Genomic DNA, 16,526 nt, shown 5'->3' on the forward strand with positions numbered 1-16,526 from the left:
AAAGGCAGAAATAGCGGTACACTTGCTATCAAATGATTCTAGGAAGGGACAAAAGAAAGGTATGAGAAGGGACAAAAGAAAGGTATCTTAACTTGCAACCAGGCACTCGAAAACTAATTAGGACGGTGACATTTTGAGCTCTAACATTGACATGATTTTGTTCTCCTTTTCACAGGCACAACTTGGGTTCAGGAGATCATGTCGGCCGTGATGCATGATGGGAACCTTGAAGAGGTCAACAAAAGCCACTCTATGCTCCGTGTGCCATATTTTGAGCAGAATTTCCCCGAGGAAGTAAGGCGGTTCAAAAACGTGAGTGTATACCTGCAAAAATTGAAATCTTGAACAAAAAAATGTATATATCACTTGCTTTTAAGTGTCCCCCTGAAAAAAAAATGTGCACTCCATGTTCCTTCAGCATTTTTAACCCTGTAGCTACGCTACTTCAGACCCCAAAGAAAAGTTCTTCAAATGTTGTATGCCAAATCCATCTTTGCAATAATCTATAGGTGTCACGTAATTGGTTGTGTTTAAATGAAATGTTGTCATTTTATTGTAAATTAATCAATGTATCCATCCGTTTCTGATGCTTGCGCTGTTGGATGGTGGATGAAATAAATGTAAAAAAAACGACAATAATAATAAAAATAGGATAATTTCATCAGGCCCATTTAATACTAGCCTCAATATATAAGTCTATCCTTGCCGATTTGATTAATATCTTAAGGATGAATATTTATTTTCTGTGAGGTTGAAGAGGAACCATTAGCCATCCGCTTACAACTCGCTATTGGTTTGACTTTAGTTTTCAGATACCTCATATGCGTTGAAGTATTAAACTGGTATGAAACAGCTTCGTATAGTTGAGCTTAAACACCATATTACAACACTAAAATCGCAAGTTTTTGGTAATGATATAAGTTTAGGTTTTAATGCTATGCAGAACATATCAGGAATTCCCATTGTCATTTGTATTAACTCAGTAAACTGTAGCACTCCTGCGTTATACATTTCACTGTATACGATTTAAGCTGGTTGGTATAGATATACGTGTAGCTTAAAAAGTGTTATCCCTGTCCTGTTGAAGAGCTAGATGTATTATCATTCATACAGTTTAGGCTCAGCATTGTATTGTATCGTTCTGTATATTCATTCACACTAATGTTATTATACAGGGGGATAAAAAAGCGAAACCGAGATATTATTGCTAATTAGAACTGAAGTAGGACATATATGTGAATCAAAGGGAGATGTCTTCTGTTAGGGTTGAATCTCCCCTTTAAAATGACACCTAGTAGATCATGTTATTACATTCACGGTTGACTGAGCAGTGACCAATTTTATGAAAGGGTCTATTTAGAGAGTTGCGCCACTCTTCTTGGTGAAATCACTTTTCGATTGTGGTTTTTGTGGTGTCCTTTGTTACAGAGTGAAATTAGGCAATGGTTGCAAATCAAGGCAGGTGGCGCAATTCTCTAAATAGATCCTTTCATTAAATTGGTCACTGCTCAGTCGACCGTGAATGTAATGACATGATCAGGGTGTCATTTTAAAGAGGAGAGTCAACCCTAACAGAGGATATCTCCTTTTAGTTCTCATGTGCCCTATTTTTATTCCAATTAGCAATAATATCTCGGTTTCGTTTTTTTATCCACCTGTACAATGCCTGATGAATCCCCGTCATCTGATTGGTTGGACCTTGATCACATGTCATTTAATTATTCGTACCAACCCACGACCCGGCCGCACTGCAGAAATAGAAGTTCTATTCCACGATAAATAAAAGATAAAAAAGGCTCACACTATTGGTGGCGGCTCTGACCAATCAGATGACGAAATGTATTCAGGTGTTGTAAAAAACAAATAATGTTTCACATTCGTGCAATGGAAAGAATAATTTCATTCGGTGACAGGTGGAATGTTCCATTACACTCTGCTTAGCCTCGTGGTGTGGAACATCCATCTGTCACCTCATGAAATTATTCTTACCAGTGCACTCATGAACATTCATTATTTGTATATTGGTAAATTATATCACGTACATGTACATGCCTATAGGTAAAAGTTAATACGAAAGTTATATTTTGTTATGTTATGGGTTTCTGGTGTAAATAAACTTTTGGGTAAATCGAAAAAAAAATGTTGAAGAGTCATTTGAATGTGATTTTGAGGTCAGCGAGCTTGTAATTACCGGAACAGTTTCTTGTATTTGAACATCAATAAACAGCAGCTCACTTAGAGGACGTTGAGAAAAAAAAGGTTGCACTGGATTTTAAATTCCATATTATTGTGATTGAAATTCGCAAATTGTATTTACCTTTCGAAGGCTAAAAGTCACATGTAAACATATAAACACTATTTACTGTCCCGTGAAAGAGCAAATATGAGAAACAAATTACAAGTGTTCTACTACATGACTCGTACAATGGCGTAGGTATGGTAACATTTTGCAGCATTGGGGAGAGAATGCAGGTCTCGTTTTGAAGTCGGGCACTCCATTGGTTCCAAAGACAAAAAGATCAAATTCTGAGCCGGGGACAATTTATATGTCAAAGGTAAAATAATTATCAACCATTTATTCGAGAATTGTTGCCGATTTATGTCATAATTTAATGGGGTAGGTCCTATACACTTTTACTCAAATGAAAGGTTATCTGGCTTCACTTCTATCAGTAAAATTAGTAACGTTCAGAGTAAGTAGGCATAACGCCTTTTCTGTTTCATCGCTGTACTGTTCCAATGCCTGATTGGCTAGCTCTAACAAATCAATGCAATCTGATTGGTCAGTGATCGAAGGTGAGTCCGGTACCGTGCAGCTTCTCCTTAATGAGGGCGTCCATGGCTTCGTTCTGCGCCACAGTGAAGTGGGTCTTCCAACTCCCACTTTTACCTAAAATTAAAAAAGGACAACAAAAGTAGAGCTATATGCTGAGAAACGGTGACGTCACATCCTCCCCGGGTCAGGCTCACTTCCTACATCAGTTCACGTGCATTCCTAAACGATACATTACACGAACGGTGTAGTACACATCCTACTTTGAACAACTTGTCACCTGAAAATGGTTCACTATACCTTTCAGCAGATTGTCACCACACCATTTACAACCACAGTGGAGCTTATTTTCAATTCACAGAGGAGAATCAAACCAATTATGAAACGGATTCACAACAGCTTTAGCAAAACCACTGTGTTCACTGGTTCTGGCATGTTAACATTAGCGATACACAACCTCTTTTGTTACGCATGCACTAGGTTATTATTCTTTTAAATTATTGTCCAATGGTTGCTTTTTACGTTTTGTCGTATCAAATTGAAAAGAAAAAAATATAATATTCGGTTCCTTCGATCGCATCAATAGATGTTCTTCCTGTTTAGTGTTTAAGGAAACCTGAATAATTTCACTTTTCGAAAACCTTATATTTTTAACACATTGTATTTGATATTTTTGGCGAAGAATAAAAATTACCATGTTGGTACCCCAACCCCTCTGTTTTTAAATAAATTAATGTTCATGACTGAGGGGCTTGGTTGTTTTTGTTTGTACCTTTCTACTCTGTGTGACTGTTTTGATCGCTTTTTTGGGGGCTAGGGAAAACTTTAAGAAAATTCACCTTTCCGCATAAAGGAACGGCCAGGTCTCTCGTCGGTTGAAAGTAAGTAGTCAGGGTTGATCATGGGGTTGCTCTTCATGTTGTCGAATGAGCAATGCTCCGTGATGTCATCCAGTGTCTTGGCAGACAGAGCCTTGCCCAGAAACCGACTGATTGTCTCCACGTTTCCTCGCAGATCCTGCATTCAAAATGGACATTACACGTTCGTTGATTAGTCACAGTTTGGACGTCGAGAGGTGGTTGTCTTGCACAAGTGGCAGACTAAGGATTTGCTCATGAGGAGATTTTGTTTCTGGCTGCTGGGCCTGGAGTGGTCACCGCTGCCTCTTCCCCGTATAGATCCGCAAATGTTGTGCAAACGCCAGGTCTGAACGCATATCATGGAATAGATATATTACAAACCAGATGCTATTAATGAAGGGTACCAATCCCATCCTAACGTGTGTGTAGAAAAATGCTTTATTCCTCTGGCCCTGCTAAGGAGGTAAGTTTGTGTCACTTCGTGAAAACAGAAAAACACGGATTTTAGGCATTCTGTCAAATGTTTGTTTATGATAATTACAAAAGTAAACAATAATTCGCTTTGAAACTCAGCGATATTCTTCCTTTTGTCAAATGCAATAAATTGGCCGGCAAAACTCGAAAATGAAAAATTTTCGATTTTGGAGGTTTTTGTCACTTCGTGAAAACATCGTGGAATAATTTCTCGTATGGAGCACTAATAAAGTAAACGTCAGCTATTCCTTAAACATATCAGAGCAAACACTCACTCTTTTCAAATCTTCAAACCGTAGCAACAGAACGTTGGGTTGGTGCCTTCTCTTCCAAAAGTACAAGTAGTGGTCCCACCATGATCCTTCACTTGCTTTGAACAAACAACCAACCAATGCGATGTCGTAAAGGTTTTTTTTAATCTGCCAAGAGAGCGCTTTATTCAGTTCCATGTGCAACCTATACTGCAGGTTCATTCGGATCGTTATTACATCATGACACGTAAGGTGTCGGGAGCAATCAATGATGTTATTTTAGGGCAACGAAATCATCTGCTACGTGTAAACTATTATGGAAGCAACATTGTTTCATCAAATAACCGAGATAATATTTTACCTTTGTTTGAGTTTCTGTATTCTAAATACTCCTCAAACGGTAGCCCTGCGCCCTTCAAATTTAACAGGTTCTCGAAGTAGAAATAAGACACCATCAAGTCCTTTGGGTTGCGGATGACGTAGACGATCTTGGCTTTCTTGGTCCAGATTTGTGGAGGCAGGAGCTGGCCAGGAAGGTGGGACTTGATGACTCTGGGAGAAGGCATCTCGTCCGCTATTCTGTGAGTCGGTGGAAGCTGTGGAGAATAGAAATCCATTGAAAGTCTTTCTGTCGATGGCACATTAATTAAGCTACTGTGGCAGGGTGGCTGCTTGGATAAGAGCAAAATTTAATATTCTTCACATAATACTGATTGGCATGCAGTTAATCTGCGTGGAAACCTACATTATTTGCACCTAATAACATCTGCAACGAAGTTAACTTAAAATCTGACGTAATTAGAGGTGTCAGTATTTGGCATTTTGTCCGTGTTATGCAAAGTCCCGAAACAACAACACACTATGAAAGCAGCAATCTATGGATTGGGTTGTAGCCATACACCTACGTTTTTGAGCCGCCTTACTTCCTCGGGCATACTGTGCTCCAGAAACGGCACCTGCAACTTAGTGTGTGTCTTGTTGACTTCCTGCAGGTTCCCATCATGCATTGCGCAAAACACGATCTCCTGGACCCACGTTGTACCTGTGAAATATAAAACAAGGCGAATAAACAATCCATGTCTTTGGTAAAGCTGAAAAGGCCAGGAAATTAACAGTGTAAGGACAAAAGAAATAGTCGGTCTCTGGTCAGCGCGCGCGTCGATTTTAATCATGCGTGTCAACCTTTGTTTTTCCAAAATGTTCCGCGGTAGCTCCAACAGCGCCCTCTACTGCCGCACCTCCTCAATTTTTTTTACCAAGGAGCACCAAGGAATAGGAAATTGCACCGAGGCAAATGATTGAAGGCACCGAGGCAAATTATAGAGGACACCAACGTACATGAGGACACTAAACAAGCAAAATAGTACCTCACCTTGTCTGTACAATCCAAGCTTGAAAAAAAAGCCGAGACCGAGTATTTTTTTGGCCTAACCTCTCCACCAATGAGCACTATTTCACAATTGTTTTCTGAATCTCCAGCCGAAAAAAACCCACATTTTTTTTGGAAATCATCCTTCCCTAAAATCATCCTTTATCCAAGGTTACCTCTCTTTCTTATTTTAGATTTTGTTTTACCTGTTTGTTCTCTTAGAGGATGACTTCAAAAATAATCCAACTGAACATAGATACGTGCCTACTGATTCAATTTGAAAAAAAAAATTCAAAGTGAATAAAAGGATGGTTTTAAATGCCCTCGGAACTGGTGGATTTATTTGACTTCATATGGTATCGATCGGAGATGGTTTTTAAAAAGTGTGCAGCTGATCGCAAATATTCTTTTTTTTCTGCAACCAGTAGTCAATTACTATAATACGCATGCGTGGCACATATCAAGAAAATGAATAAATATTTCAAACGATTTGAAATAACTTCTTAATCCGGAATTTCACGTTTTCATTTTTTTTTTCTGCAAAAGTAAATTTTCTATTGTGTTTAATCAAGTCCGTCTGATAGATAAAATAAAATCAACGGTGTTTTTTTTTTTCTTCAATGGCTCTAGATGATTTGTTTCAAGGCCAAGCTAAGTCCGAGAACAATTCCGTTACCAACTGACGCAGTGGCCATTAGATATACAAGCGCAGCCAAGCTGTCACATTGGTGGATAGTGACAAGATGAATCGACTGTCTTATAGGAACTTCGCACCGGCCCAATATTCCGAGCATATATCTCACAAGTTTTCCGGCCGGATTGCGCACGGAGCCGGTGAGGCATATACAGAGTGGCACCACACAAAAGCGGAACTGCATACTTCCACTACCTTGAGACTCAAACCACCTATACCAATGGACGGAGAATCTTTTCAGAAGAAAATTGATACGAAGATATCCCATTCGGTACAGTGTTTTTGCTCCAGAGCCTTTTTTTGTGAAGCATACAACTGATCATGTTCACAAAATAAGCTATAGAACAAAAACTACTGGACCGAATTGGGCTATCTTGGTATCACTAATTTTCGTTTAACAGAATTACATTGGTATAGTCTGTTTGTATAGCCTTTTTTTTGGGGGGGGGGGGCACCCTGTATAAGACTATGCTCGGAATTCCTTGGGTCTCAGGGCAAACATACCCGAAAAATGGATTGGTCTATGATTGTTGATAGTGTTCTCTACCACAGCGGCGGCTTGCATTGCATGCTATCGGTCGACATCCGGCATTTGGGGAGCAATTAACGTACAAACTACCAGTTCTTGGACCAAGACTGTATAGGCCTAGTTACCCACCTGCTTTTGGGTAAGAGACGATCCAACAGTCGTCGGCTCTGACCTTGAATGACTTGAGCTCATCCATCATTTCACAAATGCCGGAATCTAGTTGCACTCCTTCGTACTCGCCCAACGTGTGCGGATGCTCGTCTGTGAACAGTTTTTTTCTCAACTCTCGAACTACAAGCAATTTACGTGGGAAATAGTTACGCTGTAAATTATGTAGTTGAAAGCCCTCCCCCCTGTGATTTTATGGAGGCTTGGTGACCGGTGGAAAATACCATATCTACATTTCAGTACAGCTAGATGATTTTGTCGGCAATGTATTATTAATTGTTAAACCTCCCCCCCCCCCACCAATCAAAAATGGTCTAGCGACGCTCAGTGTGCCGCTTAACGAGTCGACCCCACAATCAAAAATGACCTTGCTACCATTATGGTTCTACCTCGACAAACCAGACTGACTGACCGAAAAAGTCAACTATTAACTAAAGTACGTAAATAGACCAAAACAAAATGAACAGACAATTTCTCAGCCAAGATTCAGTTTGTTTTATTTTCATAAATTATGTTTATATTTAAGAAAACCAAAAACATATCTGCAATGAAAACCAAATCCAATCGTATATTTGTGGCTGATTGTTGTCAATAGGCCTACTATAATTCTAGATGGATCATAAATCTCTGACTCGAGCACAGCTGTCGATCGGATATAATTATAATGAAGAATAATTTCTGCATGTGCTGTAGAAAAACATGAATAGAGTGTAGAAAATAGCTCGTTACGATGGGAACAAGATCGACTGTACTTACATTCTTCGATGGTAACGTACTTGTCCATTATGGTTCAAACTGAACGTATGGACGTGTGGCGATGAAAGATGAGCGTAAGCACAATATTCGTCAAAGGCAGCCCGCTTGTGCAACGATAGCCACAATAGGGTTGATCACATATGCTCATCCGTGCGCTATACAAAACAGCGGAATTGCACTGGCAGAGCAATACTCATGCTTTATTGGTGTTTCATTCAGCACAGACCACGGTAAAAGTGCCTGTAAAATATAAACTGTTCATTTTGGTGAACGAAAGCTAAACCAAATGCGTAATGCTGTCATAAGCTTATGCCTAACGATCGTCGATCACGGCCTATTCTCAATAATACCAAACACAAGAGGCATTGAAGCTGTTTACATGTATGTCGAATACTGGAATAGGAATAACCCAGCAAATCGCTCTGTCTGCCAAATGTGTTTCGCTGTGATCTTGTATACAATAACACCTCTACGTGTAGTGTACATGTACATGACAACACAGGAACTCAGCACACGGCATAATGGGCACAGCTCAAGGGAGGGCATAATAATATCACAAAGCTTGCCTTTCTACCGGAATAACGAGACCGTTCAATTGCACTGGATTGCGGGTGAATCTGACAAGAGACTTTTTTCAGAGTGAACTATGCACTGAGAAATTGCCTGGGTTAATTTTACCAAAGAAAGTGTGAAAACTGGAACTACCGTACCCAAACTTGGGTTGTTCTATAACTAATTGTTTGGGTTAGAATTTCTGCTAAATTCAACAAAACTTGTTGTCATTCAAGACCAAATTTAATTTGATCTTGTATGACTACAACTTTTGGTTGAATTTAACATTAATTATAACCAAAACAATTGGTTATAGAACAACCCAAGTTTGGGTAGTTCCAGTTTTCCCCCCTTCTTTGGTAAAATTAACCCAGGCAATTTTTCAGTGTGGCACCTCCAGAGTGTACCAACCAACAACTCTAACATTATGTCGGAGCACACCACAATATAGGTCGCATATTTATTAAGGTCGAGCATTGTACCGCCGGCAGTGTTGTGTATAAGCTATCACGGAACCCTTGTTACTGCATGCACACTCGAAAGTGTGCATGCAGGCCTACATGCACATGTGTACCTGTATATCATTGAGTTGAGGGTTGTGTTCATGTTTTGCCACAGGATTAATATTTCTCTATACATATACATGTATATATACCTTACTTTATGCATAGGCTTTAACCTGACGTATGCTTCCATCGCCATGGACATGAACTGTCGAAGATTGTAATACACTTTAATTGTGTATATACATCCACAGAGGTTTGTTTCGTAAGCAGTATCTTAATTGTCATTTCCCTGAAAATCTTGGCCCGTTTTACTGTCTCATAATTTACTCCAGATTCCACGTTTACGTGTCATAATTAATGAAATCATATTTTTAATAATTTCCCAATGACATGTGTCAAAACCCTATTATATACAATATCGTTAATTCTGTCTGTTGCCTAAGATTTTGATATATTTTGAATGCACTTCCGTGTTTTTGCTATGAAGAATAAGAGTGCTGCATGTTCTTCGATAATCCTTGCGGATCAAAGACGGAGATTTAACGTATTTTTAATAGTCTAGCACGTTTGTTTTGGCTTGCAGTTCGAGAAATGATGAGGGAAATGTACACGGCCCAGCAACCGTACACGCTGGGCGAGTACGAAGGAGGCCCACTTAATTCAAACATTCACAAAATCATGGACGAGCTGAGGTCATTTGAGGTCAGAGCCGACGACTGTTGGATCGTTACCTACCCAAAAGCAGGTGAGAACACTATGGGTGCACATTTTTCGGACATGCTATTTGGGCAGGGTGCAGCTATTATATATTGTTCGTATATATGTAAGTAGTAGTGTAGTCTAAGCATTTGACCCCGTTTTCTCAAGGAGGATCATGATCCTCATCGAGGATCATATCGGTAACCCCGACGAGGATCATAAAACGGGGTGTGTCTATGGCGAGGTGACGTCATGGATCGATGGACAAATCGATCGTGGGGATTAGAGCTGAATTAATATTATTGCTTGAAGATAATAGTACAACCAAAGGGGGAAAAGGCAAACGACGATGCAGACAACGCCAGCGTAAGTGAATAATTTTCTATATACATATTTATTCTTTTTTTTTCTTTTTTCTTTTTTTTCTTTAGTAACTTGAAGCGTCAGTAAAAAAACATCAACAATAGATTCACCCTAATTGTTGATGAAGGTGGTTATCGATGCCTAATAATGGGTACTCTCGTAAATAAAACTGTGTTTTCTTTTAGTTATTAATGTTATAAAATGTTTAATTAAGCACGCGACACGTAACCAGATGTTGATGGGACCAAATACATAAATATTTATATATATTTTTGTGGCAAAACATAACTAAAACATGGTAAGTCAGAACCTTACTTAACAATTACCCAACTGCAAACACAAAGGACTGAAACAAAAAAACATTAAAAGCCAAGTGCATTAAAATTATATCCTTAAACAATAAAAACACACACAACTTAATAAAAGACGACTCGGGGTGCCTAAAACCAACCGGAACTCACCAGAACATTCCTTGAGTGGTCAACGGGCGATATACAGTTTTCAAGTATTTTATTCATAACCACATCAAACATACAATATAAAATTAAAAGCAAGCTAAACATACAATGTACATATTATTAAACAAAATAATACATGTAATAATAAAAAATATGTAAAAATGAAATAATTGACCACACAATGCACTCGCCTTGGCAGATTAATTCGGTTCACAGTTCGCAGTATAACACATGATGAAAGATTTATTATTCAGTCTGCTCTCAGAAATTTACTTTTTTTCGTATATGAACGAACAAAGATATTAAATACAAATGTAACAAAAAAAGAAAAAAAAAAGAGGGTACTTTACCGTCCTGCCCGAACACATTTCAACGACTTGCATAAAAAGAATTATTTACAATATGTATTTTGACTTACCACATCCGATTTATAGTTTCGTATTTTTAACGATTCATTACAATTACATGTACATGTATTGTAATAATTATTATGCGGTCCTCCGTCCATATTTTACCAATTTCAAGAAAATAATAATTCAAAAATTGTTTGAAAATGCGCACAAACGCATGTTTATTATCTCCTTTTTTTTTTTGAGCAACACAAGTTCCAGTTAACTTATTGTAATAACAGACAGGTAGCCCAAATGTATACACTTCCGGCATCACTTCAAATTAGACGTTTCGTAATAATATTGAGCGTTTCATATGAGCTTATCCTGAAATAATGGGACGCTTATACAATACTCATACTCAAAACATCCTCGTGTTTGTTCATTACATTACTTTAAAATACAAAATAGGCTACTTTAGTTCTTATAGATCTTCCGTGTAAGTTAGGACCATAGCATATATGGGGACGAAATAATACCGTCAAAATTCAAGTTGCCGATAATGATAATGTCTTGATAATGAGCAAGACAGCTAGGAGCAAAGAAGAAGCAAGAAAAGAGCAAGAAAAGAGCAAGAAAAGTGCAAAAGAGCAAGAAAAGAGCAAAAGAGCAAGAAAAGAGCAAGAAAAGAGCAAGAAAAGAGCAAAAGAGCAAGAAAAGAGCAAGAAATGAGCAAGGCAAGAGCAAGAAAAGAGCAAAGGAGCAAGGAAAGAGCAAGAAAAGAGCAAGTAATGAGCAAGAAAAGAGCAAACGAGCAAGAGGAAAGTAAGACATGAAACAAAGGAGCTACATATCAAATGTTTTCATCCGTTTCTTGCCATTCAGTGATTTACCTTCAAAGACTCAACATGAATACTATTTCTGCAGTCAAATCCAATGCTTGTCACAAGTGTGACAAGAGCTTTGGACGGAGATATAACCTACGGAGGCATATAGAAAATGTACATGCTGAAGAGAAAATTAAAGTGGAGGACCTTGATGTGGATTAATCTGAACCTGATTTTAAAAAGCGTAGATTTGAAGATTCGGAAATAGAAAACTGTAGAACTGAATCTACGCAGGATGAAGACGAAGATTTCGATGAAGATTATTCAAAATCCGAAACGGTTTCCAACAAAATGTTATCATGTGCACGCAATGTATCACGCCGACTTTGCAAAATCATTAACAAAGGACTGCCCCCCCCCCAAAAAAAAAAACAAAGAGAAAAAAATGTTGATGATAATAATTATATCGTGAGACATAAACTTACCTTGAATTTGTGTAGGAGATTAATTCGATCGTCGTGATGAAATCAAAACCAACTGCACATATAAACTGCATTCATTCACCTTGCCGATGCACACCAAACGTTTACCTAACGTTGAAATGGTTCACACCGCTGATCGTGTGTGCATGGAGATACATGTACATGTACATGTATTTAAAAACTCCGCGAATTCGGACTTGACGACCGGACAAGTCTGGACTGGTCAGCCTGTTTGTCGTCCATCTCTGAATCATCACTGTGACGTCACTGGCACTGGCGGCCGTGTACATGGAGATATTTAAAAACACCGCGAATTCGGACTTGACGACCGGACAAGTCTGGACTGGTCATTCTGTTTGCCGTCCATCGATGACTCATCACTGTGACGTCATAGGGATTCCCCATCCAAATACAAAGGCCCTTGTGATACTACTAGCTCGGACCCGTTTTGTGGGTGGATGATGCACGAATACGACGGCAATCGGCAACTTGAATTTTGACGGTATTATTTCGTCCCCATATATGCTATGGTCCTAACTTACACGGAAGATCTATAAGAACTAAAGTAGCCTATTTTGTATTTTAAAGTAATGTAATGAACAAACACGAGGATGTTTTGAGTATGAGTATTGTATAAGCGTCCCATTATTTCAGGATAAGCTCATATGAAACGCTCAATATTATTACGAAACGTCTAATTTGAAGTGATGCCGGAAGTGTATACATTTGGGCTACCTGTCTGTTATTACAATAAGTTAACTGGAACTTGTGTTGCTCAAAAAAAAAAGGAGATAATAAACACGCGTTTGTGCGCATTTTCAAACAATTTTTGAATTATTATTTTCTTGAAATTGGTAAAATACGGACGGAGGACCGCACAATAATTATTACACTACATGTACATGTAATTGTAATGAATCGTTAAAAATACGAAACTATAAATCGGATGTGGTAAGTCAAAATACATATTGTGAATAATTCTTTTTATGCAAGTCGTTGAAATGTGTTCGGGCAGGACGGTAAAGTACCCTCTTTTTTTTTTTTCTTTTTTTGTTACATTTGTATTTAATATCTTTGTTCGTTCATATACGAAAAAAAGTAAATTTCTGAGAGCAGACTGAATAATAAATCTTTCATCATGTGTTATACTGCGAACTGTGAACCGAATTAATCTGCCAAGGCGAGTGCATTGTGTGGTCAATTATTTCATTTTTACATATGTTTTATTATTACATGTATTATTTTGTTTAATAATATGTACATTGTATGTTTAGCTTGCTTTTAATTTTATATTGTATGTTTGATGTGGTTATGAATAAAATACTTGAAAACTGTATATCGCCCGTTGACCACTCAAGGAATGTTCTGGTGAGTTCCGGTTGGTTTTAGGCACCCCGAGTCGTCTTTTATTAAGTTGTGTGTGTTTTTATTGTTTAAGGATATAATATTAATGCACTTGGCTTTTAATGTTTTTTTGTTTCAGTCCTTTGTGTTTGCAGTTGGGTGATTGTTAAGTAAGGTTCTGACTTACCATGTTTTTGTTATGTTTTGCCACAAAAATATATATAAATATTTATGTATTTGGTCCCATCAACATCTGGTTACGTGTCGCGCGCTTAATTAACAATTTTATAATATTAATAACTAAAAGAAAACACAGTTTTATTTACGAGAGTACCCATTATTAGGCATCGATAACCACCTTCATCAAAAATTTGGGTGAATCTATTGTTGATGTTTTTTTACTGACGCTTCAAGTTACTAAAGAAAAAAAAGAAAAAAGAAAAAAAAAGAATAAATATGTATATAGAAAATTATTCACTTACGCTGGCGTTGTCTGCATCGTCGTTTGCCTTTTCCCCCTTTGGTTGTACTATTATCTTCAAGCAATTATATTAATTCAGCTCTAATCCCCACGATCGATTTGTCCATCGATCCATGACGTCACCTCGCCATAGACACACCCCGTTTTATGATCCTCGTCGGGGTTACCGATATGATCCTCGATGAGGATCATGATCCTCCTTGAGAAAACGGGGTCAAATGCTTAGACTACACTACTTATGTAGCTTAAACATTTATTTATATTGTATACCATGAGCGACATTTTCTAGGGCTGCCACAAGGGCAAACATTTATGCCGTAGTTGGCAATTAACAGATAATACCAGCAGTTTTACGTTACGTCTTTGCTACACAGCGATTGTTGAATATTTTGTACTTCCAGCAATCCAATGGTATCATTGGAAACAAGAATATTATTTGTTTTGGCAACGTTGATCTTCAATAGTTTGCCAACCACGGGTAAGCAAGCAAACAGTCAATAAAATGTGTCAAACGGAGTGAATGGTCGGATTTACTTCCTTTGAAAAAAACCAGAGCCAGGGAAAGAAAAGATGAATTCCGTCTACTTCATTGAAAAGTTGGGTTTCATTGAACACAATAAAATGATGAGAGCTACGTGCTGAGCAAAACGTTATTCGAGGCCGTTTGCTCAGCACGTAGCTCGAGTTGACCGCACATGGTGGGTTTTTCACCTCGCTATAGGCGAAAGAAATCAAACAGGATAGATATTTACTTCACGGCCACACAAAGCAGAAATCTCAGCAAAAATTCACCGTGCACACAGTCATGTGGTTGCTAAGGCAAAGCGTCTGCCATTGTTAAGCAAAGCTTATCCAATTACGTACTTAGACGCTATAGCAGAGCAGTGAAATTCATGCACCACAAAAACATAGCCTTTTGAACGTTGTGTTTCTCAGAAAATATGTAGAGAATGATTTAAATGTTAAATTATAACGAACGAAGAAATTCTAAACTTTATGTCAGTGAAAAAAAATCGCCGTCATCCGTTCCGAAACGGCAGTACTGGTTACTGGTATAGCTGACCTTCAAGTCTGGAGGAAATCGTTCGAAAACTTCCCCAAATCTCTGTAATATATCGTGTCTAGGAATTTCTCAAAATGTTATTTCACGAGTAGTTGAACACTTAATTATATCATACTAAGTATATTTCGAATTTTAGCTAAATATAGTTGTTGCAAACGCTAGTGTTACACTTTGAACCGTCTCCATGGAAAATTTCGACGACGATTTCTGCCGGCCCAACCCACATGCATTGTTCAGCAAAGCGTCTTAGGCGGTATGGTCGACCGATTTCGGCCAAGCCACACAATAACGTATTGTATAATAACATATTCATTAGTGTCACTCAGCGTGTTTTGGCGTGGGTCTCGGTATCGACCAATGGAAGCCGGCAAAAAGGGTGACATTTATCAATTAATAACTCGTGAAGGCGCTTTTTTCAAATGTTTTACTGGACACCATAATGGATAGGGACTTATTAATATTCGTGAGGCTTGAAAAGATTGACAGATATGGCAAACGTCAGTGTCAAAACTTTCAAAAATGCACGTAGCCAGGCCTATTTTTCCAATTTCAACGAAAAGTAAAAACATATCACAACGATTTTCAGCACATACTTGGATCATTAGTAGGGAAATCAATCCTGAAAGTTGCATTAAGATACGGTCTTCCAAACTGGAGAAATACATTTTCAAAGATTTCACCCGCCTACGCGAACGTGTATGTGCACATGTAGTTTAATTCAAAATAAAGTGTTACGTAACCTTTAGAAATCGCCCTTCGCAACCACTAGACTGCGCAGGGATATTTTGTGAGCTACGTGCTGAGCAAACGGTCTCGGATGACTTTTTGCATGCTCATGCAGCACGTATCTTTTTCAAGATTCTGCTAAAAACAGTACATTTAAAGGCAGAAATAGCGGTACACTTGCTATCAAATGATTCTAGGAAGGGACAAAAGAAAGGTATGAGAAGGGACAAAAGAAAGGTATCTTAACTTGCAACCAGGCACTCGAAAACTAATTAGGACGGTGACATTTTGAGCTCTAACATTGACATGATTTTGTTCTCCTTTTCACAGGCACAACTTGGGTTCAGGAGATCATGTCGGCCGTGATGCATGATGGGAACCTTGAAGAGGTCAGCAAAAGCCACTCTATGCTTCGCGTGCCATATTTTGAGCAGAATTTCCCCGAGGAAGTAAGGCGGCTCATTGATATATATTGCTGTATTTGTTTTACTTAATCGCAAATTAGAAGAACCGTCAGAGCAGCAGCGACGTCACTTTTTTGGGGGGGGGGGCACACGGGGCAAGTGCCGCCAGCGGATGTCCGTGCCCCCGGATGCCCCCCCCCCCCCCTCACCCCCAATTGAAATCTTGAATTGAACAAAAAAGTATATATCACTTGCTTTTAAGTGTCCCCCTGATAAAAAAAATGTGCACTCCATTTTCCTTCAGCATTTTTAACCCTGTAGCTACGCTACTTCAGACCCCAAAGAAAAGTTCTTCAAATGCTGTATGCCAAATCCATCTTTGCAATAATCTATAGGTGTCACGTAATTGGTTGTGTTT

At 38.5% G+C, this 16,526-nt stretch overlaps 2 protein-coding genes across 2 annotated transcripts; one reads left to right on the forward strand and one right to left on the reverse strand.

Annotated features, from left to right (window-relative positions):
• Positions 1 to 524: 524 nt before the first annotated feature.
• LOC119735633 (sulfotransferase 1C2-like) lies at positions 525 to 8,218 on the reverse strand. The gene is made up of 7 exons (XM_038209420.1): positions 7,875 to 8,218; positions 7,080 to 7,241; positions 5,264 to 5,400; positions 4,720 to 4,954; positions 4,383 to 4,477; positions 3,613 to 3,790; positions 525 to 2,890 (listed from the first exon to the last, which is right to left on the reverse strand). The coding sequence occupies exons 1-7, from the start codon at positions 7,900 to 7,902 to the stop codon at positions 2,784 to 2,786; spliced, it is 942 nt and encodes a 313-aa protein (XP_038065348.1). The 5' UTR covers positions 7,903 to 8,218; the 3' UTR covers positions 525 to 2,783.
• A 1,303-nt stretch (positions 8,219 to 9,521) lies between these two features.
• Positions 9,522 to 16,228, forward strand: LOC119735634 (sulfotransferase 1A3-like). Its single transcript, XM_038209421.1, has 2 exons — positions 9,522 to 9,677; positions 16,035 to 16,228. Exons 1-2 carry the CDS (start codon positions 9,524 to 9,526, stop codon positions 16,196 to 16,198), a joined length of 318 nt encoding a protein of 105 aa, XP_038065349.1. The 5' UTR covers positions 9,522 to 9,523; the 3' UTR covers positions 16,199 to 16,228.
• Positions 16,229 to 16,526: the final 298 nt, after the last annotated feature.

The sequence above is a fragment of the Patiria miniata genome, unplaced genomic scaffold (assembly GCF_015706575.1).
Source record: "Patiria miniata isolate m_02_andy unplaced genomic scaffold, ASM1570657v1 HiC_scaffold_29, whole genome shotgun sequence".
Taxonomy (NCBI): Eukaryota; Metazoa; Echinodermata; class Asteroidea; order Valvatida; family Asterinidae; genus Patiria; species Patiria miniata.

Excerpts from the sequence above, each read along its gene's own strand:
- LOC119735633 (XM_038209420.1), bottom strand. The coding sequence starts at position 7,902 with ATGGACAAGTACGTTACCATCGAAGAAT. Across the intron at positions 7,242-7,874 it reads GTACGTTACCATCGAAGAAT|TTCGAGAGTTGAGAAAAAAA; the intron begins GTAAGTACAGTC and ends AATTGCTTGTAG. Across the intron at positions 3,791-4,382 it reads GGTTTGAAGATTTGAAAAGA|GATCTGCGAGGAAACGTGGA; the intron begins GTGAGTGTTTGC and ends TTTTGAATGCAG.
- LOC119735634 (XM_038209421.1), top strand. The coding sequence starts at position 9,524 with ATGATGAGGGAAATGTACACGGCCCAGCAACCGTACACGCTGGGCGAG. Across the intron at positions 9,678-16,034 it reads CGTTACCTACCCAAAAGCAG|GCACAACTTGGGTTCAGGAG; the intron begins GTGAGAACACTA and ends TCCTTTTCACAG.